At 34.5% G+C, this 27,133-nt stretch overlaps 1 protein-coding gene across 1 annotated transcript; it reads right to left on the reverse strand.

Moving 5' to 3' along the window:
- Positions 1–4,921: 4,921 nt before the first annotated feature.
- On the reverse strand, positions 4,922–14,580 carry LOC128244086 (interferon-induced very large GTPase 1-like). Its single transcript, XM_052962105.1, has 4 exons — positions 14,568–14,580; positions 12,441–12,632; positions 11,729–11,806; positions 4,922–10,863 (listed from the first exon to the last, which is right to left on the reverse strand). Exon 4 carries the CDS (start codon positions 9,276–9,278, stop codon positions 6,114–6,116), a length of 3,165 nt encoding a protein of 1,054 aa, XP_052818065.1. The 5' UTR covers positions 9,279–10,863; positions 11,729–11,806; positions 12,441–12,632; positions 14,568–14,580; the 3' UTR covers positions 4,922–6,113.
- Positions 14,581–27,133: the final 12,553 nt, after the last annotated feature.

The following is a 27,133-nucleotide window of genomic DNA, read 5'->3' on the forward strand; positions in this document are numbered from 1 at the left end:
AAACCATTTTGGGGTTATTTAGTGGACAATACTTGGTATTTTTCAAAGGGATCATATAAAAACAAAATCAGAATTACATATGTACAATACCTATTTATTTCTTAAACATTCTTTTAATTTTAGCAATATAATAGGTAACTGTAAATAAATACACATCATGATAGCTGAAAAACAGGTTTTTATCTCAGACATCTATTGAAGAAGCTCGATCAACTTTTGTATACATCAATAAATTTTTACTTGACCTATTAATCAAGACTGACCATCATCAATCAATGAATTTGAAATAATAGAAAATGTATTTCCGTACCAAATTCAGGTTTCAAAATACTATTGACATTTATTTCAACAATTTTTAGCCTTAAATACGAAATGACAGAAGAATATAAAAAGTCAATTCTTTTGGTACCATCATACCACCAACTTGATAAAATCATGTAATGATTCATTTTTGATTATTCAATTGTCATGGCATCACTAGAGAATGGGATGTGTCGCCTTTTTGAAAGGACCAAAACTTTGCTAGTCAACATCACATGATTGCTGGTCGTGCTATGATCTTGACCTTTGACCCCATTATAAACAGATGTCATCTTCATTGGTTTATAATGTGGGCATATATGAATGCTCGTCAGGTTATAAGAATGCTCTATAAGAACGCTCTTTACCTCCATACAACTAGGGATGCAAACGGTAATTTCATCTGACTGACTTAGAATACAACCTCACTAGCTGACACATTGTCAACGCAAAATCTGACGCAGAGATTGTGTATCGTTTAGGTAGCAATGGGCGAACCTTTAAACACACGCCGCAAAAGTTCTTAATTCTTAATGATCAAGCCTACTACCTAATGAGTCCATTGACTTAATATGAATGTTGTATTCTTACTGTGTATATGTTCTTACCTTTAAGTCGTCTTTGTTAAGCTGTTAGGTGTATTGAACAGTCTACCCAAAATACTAAGACGACATGTGTCGCGGTTCTTGGAATTCATAATAGGTGGTTAGGGGCACAAGTGAGCGAGGTTTTCCTCCCGCCCGACTGATTCATTGATATAGTTATATATTGAAATGTTATACTGTAGAAGGACTAGAACAACCATATACTCAACAAAGGTATTAACTGCAGTTACTATCGACCATGTAAGACGTTTAAGATACATTTACACGTATTTCAGCGATAGTTTTGTTCAGTATGTACATGAATTCCACAATAGTATAAATGTTGGCAAGACAATTTCAATGTGCTTTTTAGCTAGATTCTTTTTGTAGTTCTGTCCAAGCGCAAAGGGAACAACGGCGAAGACACGAAAGTACGAAGGCCTAGGTTTAAAGGGACGAAGGCGAAGACGGGAAAATACGCATGTAGCCTTTGCTCCTTCGCTTTGCCCTTCGCTTTCTCGTCTTCAAAATCGTCTCTTCGTCCCTTCGCCTTTGTACTTCCGTAGTTTCACTCCTTCGCCCCATTCGCCCCTTCGCCTTCCGTTTAGACAAGCGCTTGTTAATAATTCAAAAACAAATTGACAAATCTTTTTTCTGCGGAAACAATGCACAAGTGATGGAGGGGAAACAACTCGGTCTACATTTGTACTAACTATGAGTACGAATTGTCTTTCTTGACCACGATTGATCATATTAAGTTGTATCCTTACGCGTCCGCTGTCCTCGTACGTTAAATTCGATTATACAGGGATTATGATTTTTGAAGAACACACATTCACATTTTTGCGTCTGCTACTTCGTACTGTCGTGTCTTCTCCGTCGTCCTTTCGCGTCTTCGCTCCTCCGCTTAAGGCAAAGACACGATGGTCCTCACGATGGCCTTTTGTTGGTGTTAGTCGCATACACCGTCACAATACAACAACAACAGAAAATATGTGCATTTAGACGTCTTTATAATAAATGTTCGCGTTTACCGCCTTGGTCGGTGAAACAGTAAGACTGGGGGTTTAAACTAATTTATGAAGGAAATAATTCAATCGCGGGTTCCGACATTGCTCTGATAATGAAAGACATTCACAATATGGTTAAAAAATAGCATACACAAGACTGATTTTATTTGGAAAAAAACGTATGTTGTGGGCCATGGTAATCTCTGATGGTATTGATTTTGAAACTAAATTGATTCGTCATCTTTAATGTATTGAATACTCAAGTCAATACGAGGCATGCATCGTGTTCTCGATAACATTTTTTTATTATATGCATTATAATTATTATAATTATGATTATGATTATTACAATAATAATAATAATAATAATAATAATAATTATTATTATTATTATTATTATTATTATTATTATTATTATTATTATTATTATTATTATTATATTTTTATTATTAATATAATTATTATTATTATTATTATTATTATTATTATTATTAGTGTTAGAAGCAGACATTCTTTTACTAAATGTTGGCGTTTTCGCCTTGGAGCGGTCGGTGAAATACGTTTTCACTTCGGATATTAACTAAATAAGGTATGAAATAATTTGATCGTAGGATCAGCCGAAATAAATCCACACATGATTACATTTATTTCAAAACGCGGTTACATAATAGCATAAACAATACTGATTTGATATTTATAATCTTGTTAGAATTACTGCAAAAACAAGTTTATCCATGAACCCAGTGCAGTAAAGTTAACAACGAGCCCGTTAACAACACTGTCAACTTGAACAAACTGTGAACTTATAAAGGTGGTCTTTTTGATGATATACTCGTTTATTAAATAGAATATTTATAGCTGAAACAGTTGTCTATAATCTTGTTAGAAATACTGCAGATCACAAGTGTATCAATGAACCTCCCAGAGCAGTAAATATTTGAAAGTTAACAACGATAACGTTTACAACACTGTTTGACGATGTTCTGAACAATCGGTCCACCAATTTCTTTTCATTCATGCCTTCAAGATTTTTTTTCTGTCAGACATGATTCTGTAATGTTGCCGTGATTGAAAAAGTTGAATATTGCTTATTTTTTTATATTAAATTTTAAGTTGTAAAATTACTAAAGTACCAACAGGACATAGTAGGTATGCATGACAGTTTTAAAAATTGCTCCTTTGTACCAATTTTATTCAGAGAAGTTTGCACAGTTTCTTCGTCCCTCTAAGAGAAGTACAATTCTTAGTAAACTATATAGCCGTGTCCTCGTCAAACATTACATTAATGTGAATACTGTTGAGACAAAACAGTCTGCCCTGTTCTGATAACAGATTAGTTTCAAGACACGGAAATGGCTACTCGTTGTTTACGAAATGCCGTTAGGGCCATCGCTTATGAATCTGTTGATCTGAAACGCGATACTCGATGGTACGATGATGAAAACGCGAAGTCACGAAACTACGATGGTGAAAACGCGACAGTACGATGATGAAAACGCGACAGTACGATAACGAAAACGCGATAATACGACAGTTCGATATAACCAGTTTGATAATGCAATAAACTATCGTGTTTTCACCATCGTACTTTCGCGTTTTCACCATCGTAATATCGTGATTTTGCGTTTTCATCATCGTACTATCGTACTGTCGCGTTTTCATCATCGTACTATTGGGTTTTCATCATCGTACTATCGCGTTTTCACCATCGTACTTTCGCGTTTTTATCATCGTACTGTCGTGTTTTCATTATCGTACTGTCGTGTTTTCATCATCGTACTGTCGTGTTTTCATTATCGTACTACCGCGTATTCCCCACCGAACTATCGCGTTTTCATCAACGTACTGTCGTGTTTTCAGCATCGTACTATCGCGTTTTCATCATCTTACTGTCGTGTTTTCATCATCGTACTATCGCGTTTTCATCATCGTACTATCGCCTTCCGGTGCGCATGCGCATAGAAAAAATGGCGGTTTCAGGGGTGCTTGTATTAAGTCATTGAATCAAGTCTTCAACTGAAGATTTTATCACGCATTTTGAATTGATCTGAAATACTGTACATTAAAAGTTAAAACAAGGATTGACACAATAAAGATTAACTTATGAATTGTCTTTATACATTAAAACCATCCATTCAAAACAGTAACTTCAAACAGTTTTCCAAATGCAATACCTCTCGGATCACATCATCATAATATCATATCAGACCATTGGCTATTTTTTCATCTTTTTAGGGTTTGAAGATGATGATGTGACCCCAGAGGTATTGCATTTGGAAAACTGTTGGAAAAAGCCTAGTTGTTTGCATATAAAGAGTTTTATACTTTGTACTTGTAATGTTTGTATAAATTGTGTTGTACAGTATCAAAATTAAATCGAATCTTCCTTACCTAACAACGATGTTCTGAAATATTGTTGCAAGGCTATAAATGCTATGAATGTCACAATAATACTACACTTAAAACATACATTGTATACAAAACATATTTATCAAATAGCATAGCATGTCATGAAATATACCACGGATTATAAACTGAAAGGTAGAAATAAAACAAATTACAAGCAAATCAGCACATGTTTAACCATATTATATAAACATTATTCAATCTAATAGCGTGTATACTTGACTTATAAAGAAACTAAGGTCAACATTACATTGATTTCCAGGCCGCAATAGTCAATTATGTGTTAATCAATAATAGGATTAGTCTATATCAACATTTGTCAGGAATTAAATTTTAAAATATGTAAAAATCACAAACCGTAATTTGCATATAGCCGACTCTGTCTCTATAATTAACCAACAATAGATATACAATGCACAGCGTCGAATAGATACAAACTTATTTTAACATATCCGAGGAAAGAAAAACAAGCTATTTCTATTTAAAAATGGTATACATTGATGATTCCGTAACACAACAACAGCAAGATGTACTGCCACTCAAAGTATGAGTTACAGGAGACTTTTCATGACAAAACAACCGTAAATACTATTACAACAAATATATATACAACACGAATTAATGTACATATATACATACACATAGTAAGAAACTAGAAACGAATCCTAGCCTTCGTATAAAAAGACTGAGACAAGGAAATAACAATACTTAAAAAAATACGCGCAGTTCAGATCGCGGTTATCACCTCTGTCAGATAGCTGAGAAACCGGAGTCGAGTTGATTAGCATTCATTTCTAGCCTTACGTAAATTAGCAAGACATTGAAAAGTAACAAAACAAACATTACTTACATAAATAAGAATTGTTGCAGATGTTTGTACAAAGTCATGACAACAGCTTATCTTTATCAGACATGTTTAACAAAACTGGATTGATGGTATTGGCAATTTCTAACAATTTAATTCTTATATTATTTAAAGAAACACGTCAACAAATCACGCGCCTTTTCTCTTATAAGGGGAAACTACCAAAATGATATCCCAATTTAAAACAGTTATTTACTTGTTAGCTAAAAAAATATATGTTGTTGATATGGACCGCAAATTAATTATTGACCAAGGCCGTCACCTTTAAACTATTGCTAATAGGTAAGAACTTGTATAATATGACTTATCATAATTATGACATTATTATACAAATTAAGTTGTATTCAGGGAAAAGATAGACATGTAAAAAGTGTTTTGGAATTCGAAATTAAATCTTTTCTTCAATTTTGAATCTACAGGGGCAAGCTCAGTAGCCTTTTGGACCAGCAAACGGGCGCCGTATGGGAAAGGTTCTCACAGCATCGAAAACAACCTCGGATGTATGCTGGTACATCAGTAGAAATTTTAGTAAAAGTTCATGAAATTTTAGATAATATGATTAAGTTTTCGTTAAGGCGTTTGATCAAACAAAGCTTGGAAACTACAGAGATAACCCCAATTGAAATGTTAACGAAGCAACTATTTAAATGCACACTATTCAAGGCCTAGCAGACACTCGACAAGACACACAACGTCATATTTTAACAAAGACCGATAATGTTCAGTTACTATATACATTGAAACATCTTTATCAATACATGTTAGGGGATACCGGCTCAAGCCAAAATATATATAAATAATCAAATCGTCATCGGAGCGTTATTTCATTTGCTAAACAGTAGATTTAACGTGTCAGACATATTGTTCTATCACAACTTCTGAGCAAAGTGGGTGTTTTTGAACGCCGACGTAATTTAAGGCTACGAATACATTAAAAGTCGTTCTTGGTCAACTATAGCATAAACGCAAGCTTTGTATTGCTTCATGCGCTGAGATATACGACCAGTTATCTGGAATGCCGTCTGAAGTGAAACCATAGTATTCACAAAGTCTTTCTCTAAACCTGTACATGAACCATTTCCAATAGGTTGAACTTTCACGCACATCAGACGACGGAATGATATCCCAATGAGGAAAAAAGGTCTTATACTTTCGAAACAAATGTCGTTCTTGACTATTGCCATGGTTTTGGTGGTTTTTACATACATAGTTTACTATTTGACAGTCAAACCATTCCGTATAAGTGTTAATGGACGAGTCACAAGGGGCTTGATAGAATGTTTTCCATTCGGTTTTCACCCCTAAACAGCCAAGAATCCGATGCTGTTTGCATTGGTGTTTAGCAGCTATAGAATGGTTTCTTAAAGAACAAGGTTCCTTGCAAAACGGACATTTTTCAAAACAACCCCACAGATGTTTAAAGAGTGCATCATATTGTAGATTGATAAACGTTTCTATCGTGTTGACAGTTACTGAACAAAATGTTTTTCTTAAGCTTTCTCTCTCAGTATCAAACGCAGGCTCAATGTAATTTGCCAAGTCTTTGACATTCACAAGCTCATTCATTTCCGAATGACACACGCTTTCTATGTCCGTGCTGTCAATGTCTAGACTCTCAATTATTTGAGAAAACAAATCGACGGCTTTTTGAAGTCTTATATTCACCTCGGAATGATTTTTCAACCGTTTTAATGACTCGTTAACAAATCCAAATACAATATCAATCGTACGTTTGCTTATTTCTTTAAACGACTTCTTGTCTTGTACTTCTGGAAACAGTATTTGCTCGCATCTTATTATTAGCCACTTTTTCCCAAAGCTATCTGGTGCCATTAGATAGGATATAAAATTATCAAAAGCAGTGAGTTCATCCGTCTCTTTTGCTAAAAATGTACATATTTCAAGTAATAGATTTGCTTTGGACACACAAAGCTCTTCTTCTATTGTTGTTTTAACAATCCTTTCAATTTTCATTTTGATAGCTTTATTTAGAAAAAACAAAATGGTAGAACAAAGCGATTTACATATTTGCTTTTCCTTTTGTTTACCTCCAATTGTAACCTTAAAAGATAAGTATATTTTTTCTCGATATTGTCTTATATAAGAATCTATTCCTTGTTTTTTTTGGAACAATTTATTGTGAACGCGAAAATGGTACAATGCAAAGCGACTACTTTCAACAACAAAATTAATTGAAAACATCTTTGTCAACTTTCTGTCTTTCTTTGTCTTTGCCTCTGAACATTTAGCTTTAATTTTTCGAATAAAATCATAGACTATTATTTCTGAAACTTCTTCTGTTTCATCGAATCCTTTTACTGATGATTCTACGTATTGTACCAGTGGTTCTACATCAGGGTTATCTCTTAATACATGGTGTAAAGATTCTATAGCCGTAAATGCTTTCAAGTGATTTTTGATATGCATGGTGTCTTCGCTGTATATTTGTAATAATTTACTTTTAAACATTTCATCAAGATTTCGAGGTCTCATTACTGTCAACTTTTGACGAATGTCCTCTTCAAACTTTTCCCAAAGCGTTTTGAAGGAATCTTCAATGTCTTTTTCACTGCATTCTCCTATTAACTTTTCGGCAACCTCTTGAGATTTTATTTCAAGCTGTTTTTTTCTTTCTTCTGTTATGGTGGATGTTTCGATGTAAAGAAATTGAATTGTGTAATATGAATTTAACCGATTTTTAGCTGCGTTCATAATGTCTTGCAATTTTTGTTTTACTACAAGCAATTCAGAGAACTTCCATTCAACTGCAGTTCTACTATCCTCACCTTTCTCAAATAATTCTTCTATACTGCCTTCTACTTCTTGTCTTTTTGACTCACATATTTCCATTGCACTTTCAAAAATGGGTTTATGCTTCATAGACAAGTCGTCTTTTGTTACACATCCTTGGTATTTACGTTGATACCGTGGTAAAATGTGAAAGTTTAATTCTTTTTCAAAATTCCAGAGTTTATCATTAAGTGCATTGTTAATATCGTGGTAAATTTTTATTTCTACGCCATTGCGGAAAGAGAATATAAAATTTTCTGACTTAACTCCATCCCATACATTTTCTGTTCGAATCCCGATATCTGTCATATCAAGACCTCTACCCTGTTCGACAAGTAACTGAATTATGCGATGCCGAACGGTTGATACAATTTTACTGTACTCAGGATTAATACGTGTAGCTGGCACATTGCCTTGCAAAAATTCGGGCGTATAAAACACCTGTGATATTGCGTTAAATTTAATTACGTCATTAAAGTACATGTGTTCTGATTTAGCTGCTACTTTTGTTACTTGATCTAGCACTTTTGTTAGAGCGTCCAGGTTGTTTTGATGTGCAGTTACGTCAGCTACACCGTGGTGAACAAACATACACGATTGTCCTTCGAGCAAAGCGTTCTCAGCATGTTTCAAACGAATCAAGGCATAAACAACTACGCCTAAAACATTATGTAGCTCCGATGGATTTTCTCCTGATACATTCATTAAACTTACATGGCCTATTCCTGTAATGAAAGTTGCCAGTTCATTGTCGAAATTATTTTGATCTGTTATAGATCTTTCGGGTGCACGTAATCCTTCAGAATCGACAACGAAAACATGTCCGTGATTATCATTTGAAGATATTTCCATCTTAAGAAGTCTTCCATTGATTCCGCGTGTGCAACGACCCGTACCTGTTTCGAAGTTTAAACCAAACATGCAATTTAACATCGTTGATTTTCCAGTGCCCTGTAAGCCTAGTATACTCAAAATCACACATTTCCCGACACTTTTATGTTTTTCAATATATTCAAACACAGCCTGGTTCCAGTAGGATGCCATGTACGGGTTATCACCATCGATAAGTTCAATCGTGGCACCTCTTGATATGAGATTTGCATATACTTTTGTTATTTCGTCAAGTGACACGCCCGCAATTGATCGATCTACATCAAATTCTATGATGGAGTTGCATATTTGGCTTATTTCCCTAAAGAAATGTTGAACAGTAAACGATGTCGTTTCTATTTCTTCATCAAGAACCTCCAGAACGTGTTCGTAATCACCATGTTTTTGTTCACTGATCTTTGTTTTTCTTTTCGCTTCAATAAACTCATACATTTTCAACGTTCTTTTTGATTTCAGTTCGTCTAAGAATGGTCTGGTTTCTCTTTCTATCAAAATGCTCAGCCAAGAAAGAAAGTATTCAAGATGTATATGCGATTCTTGACATTTTTCAATAGCTTCTATAAAGGCCTTTAGGCTATCCGAAACATTCCGAGTTTGCTCATGTTTATATTTGCGAATGGCCGCTTGCTGTTGATCTATTTCGTCAAAATGTGTTGAACGTTTATCCTGCTTTAAATCTTTTATCTTTTTTAATCTTTTAGATATTTTTTTGTAAGAACAAAGGACGAGGGTGTGAGAACCAATCTACAGTTATGAAATAAATGTTTTGATTTCTCGTCATTTTTCTCTGTCCAATACTTTAATTCTAGTTGAATTGATTTTATAACACTAACGGCCAGGTTTTTTCCGTCACCACATCCGTCTTTACGTTCATCAGTTGTTATTATGTCATTGAAAATATTGGAAGTGCTGCTTAATAACATTAATCTATCCTCCAGCGATTTCAAGTCATATGGTTTCACGAATGATGATAAGGTTTCAGAAAATTGCTTAGTGTTTTCAAGTATACTTACATCACTGCCTGACTCAAAAGACAAAAACTTACTTCCACGGTTTACGAATACGTTTTCTATCCCATCTAACAAACCATCAGTAGTTGAATCATCATAAATGTCATCAGAAAAGAAAAGGATGACTGAGGAAAAGTGTGTAATCACATTTTTGTAATCATCATAGTTACGTTCCAGTTGTTGAATGTCTATTACTATAACTACGCAGTCAGATATCGTATCAATGAACGAGTATATCTTGGAACAATAGTCAGAAATTAGGTCTCCCCGAAGATTAAGGAAGTGAGTTGGGTCATGGAATAAACTACCGCGTGATTCGTATGCTGGAGAGAAAAACATTTCACAAAAACCACTGATATTTCGTTTACTCCTACCACCATTACAATTACCATTGTAAAAAGTGTTTTCGGATAAAATGAGATTGTTTAAAACAGTAGACTTTGATAACTTAGGTCTTCCGAGACGGGCAAAACTGATAACATGTGTTTTAACATCAATCATAAAGCAACTTGTATAACACCCTTTGTTGATTTTTACGGTGGAAAGTGATCTTAAAGGCCAAAGTGCCACAGTATAATTCATAGAAAATACATCTTTGTAAAAAAATGGAAGAGCACATTTGCACATAAATAACTTTTCAAAAAGAATGCTCTGCAGCATTGGATCACAGCAATAAAACATTGCCATAAATAGATCTCTCGGACTTGAAACGTCTATTCTGTTCCTTGAACGGATTCTACTGTTGCATTGGGCATGTAGGACTTGAGGCTGGGAATCTGGTAGAGGAAATGTGTAAGCATCCCTTGTCTCATAATTCATGGACATTAATCCCCTTAAAAGCGTCATTGGTGCTTCTGTAGGTTGTAATGGTAACTTATCATCGACGACTGTACGTGCCTCGCTCACAGATATTTGATTATCAACACGACCGGTTAGACCAAAAAAGTCAAAGATTGGTTTAAAGACTGAGTTTAACTCTTTCTCGCCGTAGTAGTCAGAGCCTCTTTCTGAAAATTGAAGCAAACTGAAATAATGAAGCTTCTCTTCGTCCGTCTGTCACTCCATTCAACCACATGATGCGGTCCTCTCTGTAACTTTGATAGATCTTTTTAAATTTAACTTAATGTCAAACCTTAGTGACGGAGTCAAAACCTTTAGGGATTAAACACCAATTCCTACGAGAAAATTTCCGATATGATGTTACGTTCGCATACATTTTGGTGCTCTATTCTGAGGAACTACGATATGATGCCAGTTAAGAAATGCAATAAATTTATCCCATACAAAAACAGTCAATAGTTTTACTAATGCCTACGCCACCCATTAAATACAGCGTTTGGCGCTCACTCGGTGAACAATATTGCGACCTTTTAGCTTTTCGCATAAATATTACAATGAAATAAACAATTATCCGCAATACAATCTGACCCACTCGGATGTATTGTCTGCATGCATATATGAACATATTGTTGGGGTTGGATTTTGTTCAGCTCTAAAATACAATAATCTGATAGTAGTACCGTTTACTGATAATGGTAATCACGTGACAAATATACTGCCAAACCAGTCTACGATAACACAAAATATATCCAGGAGGTACTTGACCTATGTTCATTAATGTCAGTCATTCGTGCCCAAAATATTTACTGACTAAACTTCTTTTGAGTATACATAAGTGATGAAAGTCTTTAAATTAAGCTTATTTTGTCACTGTTTTAATTCCAACTCAAATAACTCGATTTCCCCAACTTGAATGCATTGTATTTCACCATGTGAAAAGAAATTACAAACAAAATAATATATAATACATTCACCGGTTTTGTTTGATGCGTACAAACATTTTCTTATTTTTTACCCCTTCAATATCATTACCTATATTGTCTGAATTCGATGCTAAGGGATCCGGTTCAACCATCGACAGCTGTGTGCTGCTTCCCCGTTCGCTTGGTTCTGTGTTTACAAACGCACAATAAAAACTGGGTGTAACAAAATTAAACTTTATACTAAATTTCACGTTCTACGTCATAAAACCAGAACTTTACTAAATAATACTGGGCCCTTATTTACGAGCAGCATAACCCTTGAAAAAACACGCTTAAGACTTTCTGCTTAATCCAATAAATACATATTAAAATCAAATAATTTTAATATCTAATAAAAAAGAATCTAACTTGACCATAGGAAGGAAGTACAATATGAAATGAAGCCGTTTTTACCTCAGCAATCGGATGTTTTAATATATTTACTTAAAAATGCACAGAAGATTTGGTTCCTTCTTATTTAAATGTGTCTTTTTGATAGGCAAAAAAATAATAAAAAATAAAATGTAAACATCTTAGGCTTATAACAAAACTATCATCAAAGAAAGCAAGCTACAGTTTTCCCGACATATATGTAGAAAGTAAAACAAATCTGTTTAAACTGTTTATTGGCTTTCGTGATGACCGTTCGACTTTTTATAGCTCTCTTTAACTTTCGAGACATCCTTTTTCCCGTTATGGTCTGCTGAAAAAAAACTTCATAGCGTTGGCAGATGAAATTGTTTCATTTTATTGTTTATATAGAGGGAAACCAAAATAACTACCTTTCTTTGGAGGTCCTGGGTTCTGTTCAACACCTCCCATCACCAGCAGCATGCCGATAAAAATAACAGCTCCCACTGTTTTCAGTCCAAATGTTAAGTTCACCAGACATTCTTCATGTGTGACTCCAACTCCAATAGAGCCAGAGAACGTACCTATTCGGGCACGGTATGTGCAAATGTCAACGCCCATTTCTGCAAAAAAATATCAAGGTATCATTTTATCGTTTGAAAGTATATACATGTACATTATATAAGAATTATTATGATCGCCCGTTGTCCGTCGTCTTCGACGTGTTTGAAATGTGTAATAACGTCTAGTTAAAGGCGTTGTTTAAGTCATTTTTAAGTAATATTCCCCCAGCCTAATCCAGGATATTGCACAATGTTGTTTATTGGTCCTAATTTGGATTGTCCTCTGGTATCTGCTATCATCGATCATATCTCAGATCAATGGATACTGACTGTCGAAGAATAACCATTTTTCTTCGAACACAGCCCTTGGCAATAAATGAATTAACAATACACATTCAATTTGACAACCTGACCAGTAACGGTCTGTCTCAACTCCATATTGATTATCGCTTAATTTAGGTGATTGTTGTCGAAAGAAATGCATACTTAACATAACTGTTGAGACCACGACAGCGGCGAGAATCCCCTTAAAACACATATTTGCCAAAACAACAACGATTTTCCCATTTTAAAATAATTTTACAGCCAGCATGAACCATGTTCCTACGGTAACTTCTAACCAAAACCCTCACGTGTTGCAAAAGAAAAACACTTGAACAAGCTGGTAGAACAATCTTAACACATACTTCTGTTACAAACGGTTGTGCCGATTTTATACGCCCACATAGCTTCTTTATATATAATATATGATGGCCCTTATGGCCCAGCTCGGTAGATATGTTGGACACGACCTCCGACTTTTATTAAGTATGCCATAGGTCAAGTTGGTGGTGACCTTAAATCAAAATCGTTTAATGTACTCAACTCATAACTCTTTATTGTACAAGCGATAAACTTTGTAGGAATATTGATCATGGCCTGTTACTGACTTTTACTAATTTGAAGTAATTATGCAGTTCATTATACGGCCCTCAAACCTAGTAATTTAATTGTTCGTGGCTAGATAATCTTTATTAATTTGTTTAAATGTAGGTTCAAGTTCAAGGTCTTAATACTTTTTAGTCAGAAGTGTTCTATATCGTCATGTTTGATGATACGCGATAACGAAGTATTGTGTTGTGGAGGTAACCGGAGTACTCGCAGAGATGCCTTGTTGAGAAGAACACTTTTATTACCGGATAAGGAAATTATTTTATTATAAAGTCACGTAGGCCAAACAGCCCGCTGATATTCATATTCTGTGAAAGGATAAGATGCGTTTTAATTGGAAAATATGAGTTTCAACTGGATAAGATGCCTTTTACCTTGATAAGATGCGTTTTAGCTGGATAAGATGTTTTTAGCTGGATAAGATGTTTTAGCTGGATAAGATGTGTAGCTGGATAAGATGTTTTTAGCTGGATAAGATGTTTTTAGCTGGATTAGAGGCGTTTTAGCTGAATAAGATGCGTTTTATCTGTATTAATAAAGGGTCACAGACTAACACTTTCTTCAATTTAATTTCGATTCATGACCACAATGTTTTTTTAGGGATTTCGATATTCTTATTTTGCGTCATTTGTTTGAGAAATTTGGTACAGGACTACCCAAGTATTATTCATCAAAAATTCATCAAAATGATACATGTGATTTAAGAAGAAATGAAGTTCGAAACAACTGTCCACTGACGGACAGATGACGGACGAAGATCGGTCACAGTAGCTCACATATAGCACTAAAAATGTGATCAGGTGAGCTTAAATATACCAGATGAATATTGCTTATCTTATATATTTTGTTAAATTTTGGTGATATAGTTGAAGCATCCATCAGATATACAATACATGTGTCTTTATGTTTTCTGTGTATTAATTAAAACTGGAGCACACATCCAAATTATACAAAATTCTATCTTTATCTGATCTATCTCACATGTTTGCTGAAACGTGTTAAATAAATTGCCGAATGAAAGATTTCGACAGACAAAAAAGTTAAACAATATTCCAAGCTTATTACATATCACCCTGTCATATGAATATCCTTTTATCGAATGATCACCTAAATCGATTTTTACGAGGTCTAGGTACGACGTTCAATATCTCATTCCTTCCCATGGGCGTACCTGAAACATTTTGAAATGTACGCCCGTACTACTTGATCAAGCTGTCAAGAGTTGAAGATCTTTCATTTGTTTGGTCACAAAATGTGGATTTTTTTCAACAATACCATGATGAACCATTTTGAAGCATTCTAAACGCAAACATTTCGTAAAATAACATTAACCTTAAACCAGTTAAACGATGAATGTACTATTAGAAGAGTAGTTCTCGGATACATATTGATATTTGTTTCAACATGGCATTTTCGCCCAAAACACGCCCTACCATTTTTGCCGCGCCACTTTGCGCATTTTCGCCCCGCCACTCGCCTTGTCATTTTCGCCCCGCCACTTGACACATTTTCGCCAGACCATTCGCCTTGTCATTTTCGCACCGCCACTTGGCGCATTTTCGCCCCGCCACTCGCCTTGTCATTTTCGCCCCGCCACTTTGCACAATTTCGCCAGACCATTCGCCTTGTCATTTTCGTCCCTCAACTTGCCTTGTCATTTTCGCCCCCCCCCCCCAACCTGGTGAATTTTTGCCCCGCCACTCGCCTTGTTATTTTCGTTAAGCAACTTAGCGCATTTTCGCCAGGCCACTCGTCTTGTCATTTTCGCCACGCCACTTGGCGCATTTTCGCCCCGCCACTCGCCTTGTCATTTTCGACTTGCCACTTGGCGTATTTTCTCCCCGCCACTCGCCTTGTCATTTTCACCCCGGCACTCGCCTTGTCATTTTCGCTACGCCACTTGGCGCATTTTCATCCCGCCCCTCGCCTTTTCATTTTCTCCATGCCACTTGGAGCATTTTCGCCCCGCTACTCGCCTTGTCGTTTTCGCCCCGACACTTGGCGCATTTTCTCCCCGCCACTCGCCTTGTCATTTTCACTGGGACTTTGACATTATAGTACCGTTCCAACAATCTAAGGAGGTACATACATCAATATATTTACGTTTATAATAGCTACGTGCACTTTTTTAAAGGCTTCCATTATCATTATGCCCTGTTAAACGTATTTTATAAATTGGAACAGAATAAAGAGTAAGCATATTATAAATCGTTATTGAGATCTATCAAATTTTACAATCGTTGTGAATTAGTGACACACTTCAGTTTTGTCTTGCGTGTTGAAGAATGATCTGGCATGGTTCTTGTTTATCTTTTGAAGAAATCAATACTCTCAAAGAAATAATGATTTTGAAAGACATATCACGTTACTTGTCAAAGTTTAAATTTTAGTTCATTTTTTGAGGTATTGCACAATTTTCTCAACGATATTGACATACCAGTGTTTACACGAGAATTTCTTTAGTTTCAATTATTATTATTATTTACCTTAAATTTAAACCAGTTCTGTATTCTCTAACATTTTTGTATGATTCAAAATTTCAAAACCCTTAATCGTTTATAAGAATATTTCATGGCCGCTCGTGTAAGATTATAAGTATCTTCCATGGCCGAGAGTGTAAGATAGGTTCATTCCGACCCGAGCGTAGGGTGTTTTGCGGAAACGAGGTTTACCGAGGTTTCTTACACGAGCGGCAATGGTAGATGCTTTTTCTACTACCTCAGTCAAACAAAAATTAACCTAGTCACTTGTGGCCTCAACCTAGTAACTTGTGGCCACAACTGAGTAGCTTGAGGCCACAACCTAGTAACTTGTAGCCACAACTTAAAAACTTGAGGCCACAACCTACTAACTTGAGGCCACAACCTAGTAACTTGAGGCCACAACCTAGTAACTTGAGACCACAACTAAGTCACTTGTGGCCTCAACCTAGTAACTTGAGACCAACACCTAGCTACTTGAGGCCACAACCTAGTAACTTGAGGCCACAACTAAGTTACTTGAGGCCACAATCTAGTAACTTGAGGCCACAACCTAGTAACTTGAGGCCACAACTTAGTCACTTGAGGCCACATCCTAGTAACTTGAGGCCACAATCTAGTAACTTAAGGCCACAACCTAGTAACTTGAGGCCACAACTTAGTAGCCTAAGGCCACAACCTAGTAACTTGAGACCAAAACGTAGTTACTTGAGGACTCAATCTAGTAACTTGAGGCCACACCTTAGTAACTTGTGGCCACAACCTATGACCTTGAGGCCACAACCTAGTAACTTGAAGCCACAACCTAGTAACTTGAGGCCACAACCTAGTAACTTGAGACCACAACTTAGTCACTTGTGGCCTCAACTTAGTAACTTGTGGCCACAACTTATGCCACAGTATAATTCTTAGAAAATAAATCTTTGTAAAAAATGGAATAGCACACTTGCATAAAAATAACTTTTGAAAAAGAATACACTGTAGCATTGGATCACAGCAATAGAACATTGCCATGAATAGATCTCTCGGACTTGAAACGTCTTCTATTTTTCTTGTACGGATTCTGTTGGTGTGTTGGCCATGTTGGACCTGAGGCTGAGAATTTGACAGAGGAAATGTGTAAGCATCCCTTGTCTCATAATTCATAGAAAGTAAGCCCCTTAAAAGCATCATTGGTGCTTCTGTGGGTTGTATTTCTGATGAAGAATTATCTTCGACAACTGTACGCGCCTCGCTCACAGATATTTGGTTATTAACACGACCGGTCAGACCAAAAAAGTCAAAGATTGGTTTAAAGACTGATTTCAACTGTTTCTCGTGGTAGGAGTCAGAGCCTCTCTCTGAAAATTGAAGCAAACTGAAAAATGTATATTCTTCTTCCGCCTGTCAGTCCATTTAACCACATGAGGCGGTCCCCTCTGTATAACTATGATGGAACTCATTTCATTTAACTTGGCACAAATGTTAAGCGTATAAAATTTTGTAAATAATTGTTCCAATATTGTATCTATTTTAAACTATATGCTTTTATTTTCAGGTCACCCACTCTTTGATATGTTTTGATATGTTATGTATGTTTGCTATATATGTCGGGAAATAGTTCATTGACCTATAAGAGCTAATGTTTCTTGTAAACATAGACCCGTCTTTAAATAAAGATTCTTGTATCTTTTATTTCCTTTTATTTCCTTATATAAGCGCACTAATTGTCGTCTATAAGATCACGCAATTCACTATTCACGTTTTTGAAATGGTAAAAAATTATGATCACATTTATTACATAATTTTGTAAATGTCGTTATAAATTTCCGCATATATCGAAGCATTTTTGTTTGTTTTATTGTTACAATGTTGTTCGTCTTTCTGCTATTTATCACATTTTCAAAACTTAAATACAGTCTTTTTTATACAGTATATACTTTGACATTTTCTTAATCGTCATCGTCATGCAGAAGTCATACTGGACAACTTTTGTGAAAAATGTGCTTGTGTATGAGACCTCTCTTTTACCGTTCACATTTGTAACAAATCAATTCCTTAAATTTGTGACCACATATTAAATAAATTTGTGAACAATATTTTGTGAATTTTGTGGTCGTTCATGATGGATCGGCAGTGACGAAACTATCATCGATTTATACTTTATACTGTCAATTTACTGTTGAAAACATTTGTAATAAATGAATGAAAATATCTGCACTGATTCTGGTGCGTAAAAATATTGGTCCAAAGCCCTTACATATATTTTCATATAATTTCAATAACTTACATATAGTTCAACGTTTCAAGTGAAAAGTTTGCCTTTTTCTTACGTTTTAACAAGCCTCAGTGACTTAGTCAGCGCCTTTAGGGATAACACAAATTTCAACGAGGTAATTTCCGATATGATGTTACGTTCGCATACATAATGGTGCAATTTTCTGATGAACTACGATAAGATGTCAGTGTTAGGTCGCGATAAATTAATTCCATAACAACAACAGTCAATAGTTTCGCTAATGCCTACGCCACCCGTTAAATACAGCTTTTGGCGCTCATTCGGTGAGAAATATTCCAACCTTACAATGAAATAAGCAATTATCCGCAATACAATCTTACCCACCCAGAATTATTGTCTGCATGCACATGAACATCTTGTTGAGTTCGAATTTGGTTCAAATATAATAATCTGATAGTAGTACCGTTTACTGATAATGGCAATCATGTGTCAAATGTACTGCCAAACTAGTCTACGATAACAAAAAAAATACATCCAGGAGGTACTTGATCTATGTTCATTAATGTCAGTCATTCGAGCCCAAAATATTCACTGACTAAACTTCTTTTGAGTATGCATACGTGAGGAAAGTCTAAATATTAAGTTAATGCTGTTACTGTTTTAATTTTAAATGTTCAACTCAGATAACTCGATTTTCCCAACTTGAATGTATGGCCTGCCGTTTGTGACAAGAAACTACTAACCCAATGGTAAACACTACATTCACTGGTTTGAAACTAACAAACATTTTGTTATTTTTTTCTTAACAAAATCATTACCTATATCGACCGAAATCGATGCCAAGGGATCCTGTTCAACCATCGACAACTGTGTGGTGCTTTCCCGTTCGCTTGGCTCTGTGTTTACAAACGCACACTAAAATCTGGGTGTTATAAAAAATCAACTTTATATTAAATTACACGTTCAACATCATAAAACCAGAAATTTACTAAATAATACTGGGCAATTATTTACTGGCAGCCTTACTCCTGGAAGATCAAGCTTAATACTTTCTGCTAAATTGAATTAATATATATTAAAATCAAACTAGACCATAGGAAGCAAGTACAATATGCATTAAAGCCCTTAAAACCTAAGCAATCGAATGTTTTAATATATTGACATAAAATGAGGCAGAACATTTAGTTTATTCTTATTTAAATGTGACTTTTGATAGCCAACAAAATACTCAAAAAGAATTGTAAAACTCTTAGGTTTATTACAAAAATATCATCAAAGAAAGCAATCTACAGTTTTCTCGACATATACATGTACGTAGGATGTTAAAGAAAACATCCGTTTATTGGCTATTGTGATGTCCGTCTATTTTTAACTTTTGAGACGTCCTGTTTCCGTAATGGTCTGTTGACGGGAAACGCCAATAGCGTTGCCAGATGAACTGGTTTCATTGTATCGTTTATAAAGAGGAAAAAAACTACCTTTCTTTGGCGGTCCTGGGTTCTGTTCAACACCTCCCATCATCAGCAGCATGCCAATAAAAATAACAGCTCCCACTGTTTTCAGTCCAAATGTAAAGTTCACCAGACATTCTTCATGTGTGACTCCAACTCCAGAGGAGCCTGAAAACGTACCTATTCGGGCACGGTATGTGCAAATGTCAACGCCCATTTCTGAAAAATATCGAGGTATCATATTATCTTCTGAAAGTACATCTGTATGTATGTACATTATATTATAAACATTGAGATCGCCCGTTGTCCGTCGTCGTCAACGTCTTTGAATTTATTAAACAATTTATCCTTAAATGCCTCCTTAAAACCTTCTTAAGAGAACCCCGCCCCTCCCACCAAAATCCGGGGTATTGCACAATGTTGTTTAGTGGTACTCTGGTGTATGTAACCATTTAATGAATTGACAAAGCTTAACCCCCGGTAAATTTACATTTTACTGACCGTTCCAAGGCGGTACCCAAAATCCTTGATAACCATAACTAGGTTCTTTTTCATACATTTATAGTTTGTATGCACCGTGCTGTTTTTGGAGTTTTGTGCTGTACTTCCATGTTTCTTGTTTGTGATTTGTTTTTGTTTTTGTGTTCTATGTCTTTGGCGTTTAGCCTGAGCGCCATTAAACCGGGTTTATGTTTAAACTTTTTGCTACTGAACTTGTTTCTGTAGTTTTTCACAAAAATATTAACCGTTGCAACCATTTCATTGAAAACAACCATAATTTGCAATAAGCCCCGAAACAATGAACATCCTTTAAAAACACGTTTGCAAAGAAAACGATTTCCACATTTTTCAGCCAGCTTGAACCAGGCTACTTACAGAGAATGCCAAAGCCGTCACATCTGCGGAACTGGTTTGATGTAAAGTCTTAGTACATTCTTTTATTAAAAACAGTTGACCCGATTTATAAACGTCTTTATCACTTAATTGATGGCACTTGTGGCACCTATCGGTACTTATATTGAACATGACCTCTATTGATTCTTAAGTAGGTCATAGGTCAGTTTCGAGGTCATCTATAATTGAAGAACGGCCTCTGTTCAATATACTTATATTAAATATCAAATTCATGACCCTTGATCCTAAGATCAACTCATTTGTAGGAATATTAACGAATGTTATCAATTTTCAAGTCATTATACAAACGCCTCTTAAACTAAGTAGGTCAATTGCTCATGGATATGCAATGATCTCTGTAGAAGCTTTGACCAGTAGATAAAAGGTCATAATCGTGATGACGTTAACCCGAAAAACGGTTACCGTATAATATGTTTGAGGCGCTTAATCCAAGAGACCATCATCTTGACGGGAATATGAACCATATTGTAGCCATCAAGGTCAAGGTCGTGGTGCCCTTTTTATATTCTATACTTTTGATTTTACGGTCTTCAACTTTGGTAGGATTATTGGTGGAAAAACTAACTACGGTCAAAGGTCAGGTAAATAAACTAAATTGGAGAAGGGTTTCGCTCCATATTTCTAGAACGCTAGGTTACCGTTAAATTCTTAATACATTCAAAAATAAAGCACTGCAATGGGTTCTTCTTCGGTACTTATCGAGAATATAGTGAAAAGCGGAATAGAGATCTCTACCAATATCGTCTAACTTGTCCCTTTTTGTAAAACACATTGCTATCAATATACGGAAAAATGTCAGGAATGACGAGCCTGGTCTGGAATAAAGTTTACTGGTTAGCGTCTACCCGTCAATAGCATAATATATATCGCGTGGCGGGGATTTTAAAACCACAGACACAACATACATGTCGTCACCTTAGTGCCATAACTCAATGACTGCATATATAAATAGATATTGAGGTTTGATATTCTTTTCTGATTTTAATAAAGCCTTTGATAGCCTAGATCGTAATCATATTTTTCAAAGAGACTGCAAACCGAAAAGATAATAGCTATTGCCAAAAATAAATTGCATGCGTTTCGTGATAGATGGATCCTAATTTACTAGCTTAATTCTTGAATACCGCAAAATTAGTATATTCATAAAACCTTTTCAATGATTGTTTCCTTGCCTATTTAGGCCAATTCTATTCAAGGCATGCCCTGTTAACAGAGGTCATAGGACAAAATTCTTTGAAAAAAGCTCTTAATTACCCTAGGACCGTATACTTTCTACCAATGCCTCAGAATGCGTGTTTTTATAAAATTTAGTCTGGTTTGGTTAGTGGGTCTTGTCGGGTACAAGTCTGATGACAAATGTAGTTAGTTATTAACACTTTTATGCAACGTTTTTTTTCACTCTTAATGAAACAGGGCGCGAATGTTATAACGTTTGCCTTAGTTTAAGGAATGTTTGAAATAAAAGATCCCTGCTGAGCACCCCTTGTTTATTGCACTGGTGTCACGACAGGATTCCAATTTCCTGAGTATTTAGAGTAGATTGACATTGTCTAACTAAAACATATACAAATATTCATAACAAATTATTTGTTAATTTGAGAAATTGGAAATAGATATTAGGTATTATAAACAAAAAGAGGGATAAGAGATTTAATAGTTATCTAACTGTTATATTTCAATCGTCTTTAAATACACGGTCACCATTGTTATATCCAGATTTTGATGCATCATGTTTAATCTTATCAATGAGCTTTTATATATAACATTTAAAATTACTTTTTTTTCTTTTTCTAAAGCATTGTAATGGTAATTTGACTATATTTTTCAAAAAGTAAACGAAAGAAACCTTTTAGTTCATTTCTACAATAAAACCTCCAGAATTGCACAGCAGCATACTCAGATCTTATAGTCGGCAGACGGCAATGAAGATTAAGATTAATATACAGAAGTTGTATACTTTACACTGATTTATTTATTTATTTATAATAATCGTTTATTATTATTTTATTGATTGATTGATTGATTGATTGATTTTTTAATTATTATTATATATATAAAAAAATTGTATATCTCCCATTATGGACTCTTATCATTGTGTCTTTAACCAGGACCACGATTAAACATAAAGTAGTTCAGGTCACTGTCAAAGTCATCCAACGAAAAGTTGAATTCGTTTGCAAACTTTTACACATGCTCCAAATTGCAAATTAGAAAATTTTGCATGCAATATTATATAATAGTCCTGACAATCTGATGGGAATAAGATCCGTCAGCATTAAAGTCATATATACGGAGATGAGGTCCATTTTTGACAAATTAGAATAGTTATAGCAATTTTGATAAAAGGTCCTACAAAACCAAGATTGTAATGTTACTTTGAATTATGACAAACCTTGTCTTCAAAAATCGTATCAAAGCATGCACTAACTTGAGTAAACTTAAGAATAAAACAAATAACAATAAACTGATAGGTGAACCCCAAGTACTTCTATGATAAGGGGTTCCAACTCTATCTATTGAAACCTGTCACAAATGACAATAGCAGTTCTGTAAGTAGAACAAGAAATGAAATTAATTTTAAATCTTGATTTATACGGTTTTATGCATTTTAGGTAACAAATGTATTTTTGCAATTTTTTGATGATTATCATTCAACAAAACTTGAAATTTAGCATAAGAATCAATATGATTATAACATGTAAGGAAATTAATTTTAGATGCTATCCGGTATTTAGAACCTTTATTTAGCAGTTCTCTTTGGATATTATTTTTTAATAAACTTACAATCTCTAGTAGCAATATGTCCAACAGCGTCGGAATGGAACACAGAGTTAATAAAAACTCACGAAGAAGGTGTACTGAGTATTTGCAGAAATGCGATATTCCGCCACTACATTTTTATAGTTAAATAGGAAATATCGAATAGGCCTTTTATATTTATAACATATTATTTTTGGCACTTCTTTATCATTAAAGTATTGCGGAATGGATTTTTCTACATGTTTTTGTATAACCATTAACAATACAAGCGCATTTACACTTTGGGTCTATTCTCAAAATGATATTTTCCGCTACCTTATCCAATAAGCATAAAGAAGAAACTAAAGGGGAACACAAAGTAAGAGGAAGTCGATGTTTACCATTAAGTATCATAATATTATTACACTGCTCGATAATAATGTTCGACGTTGTTTCCGTTATATGTGTTCCATAAATTATCTTACCATGTGGTCTTGTCTTATGCTTTCTATCTTTAAATAATGGAAAAAAAATCAATATTACTACTTTTTGATAGATTACCTATTTTAAATGTGTTATCATTGAGTTCAGGCGGATATGTAGTTTGCATGCGTTCAATCCAGTCAAATTCTGCGGGGTATCTTGCTTTGAATTATAGGAATTACTTACTTTATCTGTAAACAATATATGTTCTACGGGATGAATTGTTAATCTGTCAGCTCTTATAACGATGTTTATATAAAACAAAATCAAGGAGATTTTATTTTTTATGAACATGTTGTCGTAACCGTGCGTTCTATGTGTCCATATCTGTCCTACATACTGTATTCCACAAGTTTCTACATTTCAAGTAAGAACAGACATACTGAAATATGAATTTCAAGAGACGTTTTCCTTGAGTAAACAGGTAAATGTCTATTATTTGTGGAATGAGTAATATTTGGACTATTTTGTACGATGCAATTTAAGGAAACAAGCCCCGTCGCAACTAGTGATCACAAATTCCTAGGCGGGACTCTGTTGGACCAGAGAAATAGTGCATATCTTATATTTTTGGTTATATGTTAAAGACAAAGTTGAAGCATTTGCCAGATGCAATACATGGGTCTATACAACTGTATTAATATGTATTGATTCACTGACTAGACACAAGTATATGTACATCTGCATGTGGCACTTCAATAATGTTCGGTTTAGTTTTCCTGGCGTGAATAAGGAACACTTTAGCGTTTTTATATATTTAGATACGTATTATAATTAATTTTGACATTCGAATACCAAACGTTTGATCGAATATTCGAATATTCGTTTACATCCCTAAATTAATTATGCACAAATAACCATTCATCTAGCTCAATAATCGTATAGTGGTAATTTTAATATAACAATGTCTATATTAAAGAACTTGCTGTAATATCTTGAATAGTCTAGTTCGTAATATTCTTATAACAGTTCTAAGTCCATTAAATAAAGAACTTTCTTCAATATCTTTAACATTCAATTCGTAACATTCTTACAACATTTCTAAGTCCATTAAATAAAGAACTTTTTCAATATCTTTAACATTCAATTCGTAATGCTCTTATAACATTTCTAAGTCTGTTTAAAATAAAATAAAACAGTTAAATAACTATTTTTGCCCAAGGCATAGAGCCAAAACCATGGCGTATTAGGTATTGCTTTATCCTGGAGTGCACCGGGTCCAAAGTTGGCGCTTCTTAAATAGTCCCAGTGTTTTTGGTGGGGGGACAGGTTCGCCCGGGAGCTAGACAGTCTATCCCGGCCAATTTAGTTTGCTTTACGGTCAAGTTATTTCGTTAATATATTTCTACTTATATTAGATGAATAATTTCGCTTGGTCATCACCTGCTCACGTTTTGAAAAGTGCTGACCGAAACAGTGTCATAGTTTGTATTTCTGCACTCACAAAGCGAAGTCAGCAATTACCAAATAGTGTCACATATATGACATATAATTTAATAGTTATTGACAAAACATTTTACAACATACAAAAGTACTGACCTGTATATGAATCTCCTTCAAATGTTCGCTAAATGCATTTAATATATTGCCGAATAAAAGACATTATCTGAAAGAAAAATAATCATACAATATATCATGCTTATAACATATCGGCCTGTAATATGAACGTCCTTTCCTCTTATGATCATCTAAACCGATTACAACGATTTTGGACTTGGTTCGACGGGCCTCTATATCTCCTTCCTCCCTGATAAGAACGAGAAACAAGTGCAATGCCGCCGACATTATCAACTAAGATATCATAAGAGGACGATCATAATATATGTATGTCTGTAAAACTGAAGTTGTTACCATATGCGTCCATAGTTATGTCAACAAAAGCAATTTTGCAATTTGAAAGAACAAAGCCAACAAAGTTGGACTGATAGTTAAGCACTTTAAACTGATACTATTCATACGCATAGATTTTTATAACATAAGTTTAGTATGGTAGTTTACACTCTTTGGTTGGTTGTGAATGTTTTTTGGATGATTTAAGTATTTTATCGCGGTCAAATGATGCATGGAATATGACATAAATTAGTCCATTTCTATCTACTTAATATACATGAAAACACAGTTGGATGAAGTGAATGAACTCCTGCTATTTCTAGCATGAAATAACTATGAATTATACAGCATAATTGAATGTTCCAAACATATTTTTTGTTCGTTAAGATTTCATATCAAAGTATCCTTTATTTCATGTAATACCAATATTATGTAATGCCAAAAATAGACATGAAAATTAATAAGTTATTTTTAGGAATTTATTACAATTACTGTCAACCCCTTTGATGCCATTTAAAGCCCTTTCAATGTATTATTTGCACATTGCTTACGTTCATATAATAAGCAATACAAGGTGTGCAAAATTATTTAACATCCGTTACTTCATTTTGTAACTTGGTATGTTATCGAAAAAAGACAACAAAGACATAAATTCTTAACTCTGTAGTAAGATGAGTTTTAACAGCTAATCAGTCCTCTTTCTTTAGAAGAAAGTGTGAAAAATATGAAATGAACATCAATGCATAAAGTCAATGGTAAACACCAAACTTATTTTATCTGTTATGTTGTAATGTTCCAATATGTATCAGCTTTTCGTTTCTGGGTAGTTGTTGTTTGGGCATAATTCTAGTCTTTTTCGCATCTTTTTCAAATGGTTTTGCCTTTAAATTGTTGTTTCATTTGCAAAAAAGTTCTTTGTTCAAAGCTATTAAGCCATGTTAACTTACTTTTCACATTTTTTAAAAACATACAGTAATCATATTTTATGAAATGAATATCATGTAAATTTTACTTTACAATGACATATGCTAATCAAACTCAAACATCAAATAAGCAGCAATAAATGAAACAGTAAAACAAGCTTTAATATTTGTAAAGCCAATTTAAAATGTAAATTAATCATCTGATCATTTAATTTAACATCCGTTACATTGAAACTGCATTGGTTATCTTTGAACAGCCGCATTTTGTTTGTCCGAAATAATAATAAGACAGAACTTTTAAACTAGTTACCTGAGAATACGTAAATTGCAAAAATATTATTACGGGTGATTTTTGAAAACATCAACTTCACTTCATTGTTTATCAGTCTTTAAATCATAATAACAGCATAAATTTCTGGAAAGACTGATAACCATTATTTTTCTCAAATTTGTGAACGGCTTTAACGACAATTTCTAACATTCTTAAAATACAATTTTTACGGATATTTCCCGGTGAATCGTTGTTTGGAGTGAAATCATATTAAAGAATGCATATTTTCGGTTAGATGTCACTAAACTTTACAGATCATAC

This window comes from Mya arenaria, chromosome 2, assembly GCF_026914265.1.
Source record: "Mya arenaria isolate MELC-2E11 chromosome 2, ASM2691426v1".
Lineage (NCBI taxonomy): Eukaryota > Metazoa > Mollusca > Bivalvia > Myida > Myidae > Mya > Mya arenaria.

Excerpts from the sequence above, each read along its gene's own strand:
- LOC128244086 (XM_052962105.1), bottom strand. The coding sequence starts at position 9,278 with ATGTATGAGTTTATTGAAGCGAAAAGAAAAACAAAGATCAGTGAACAA.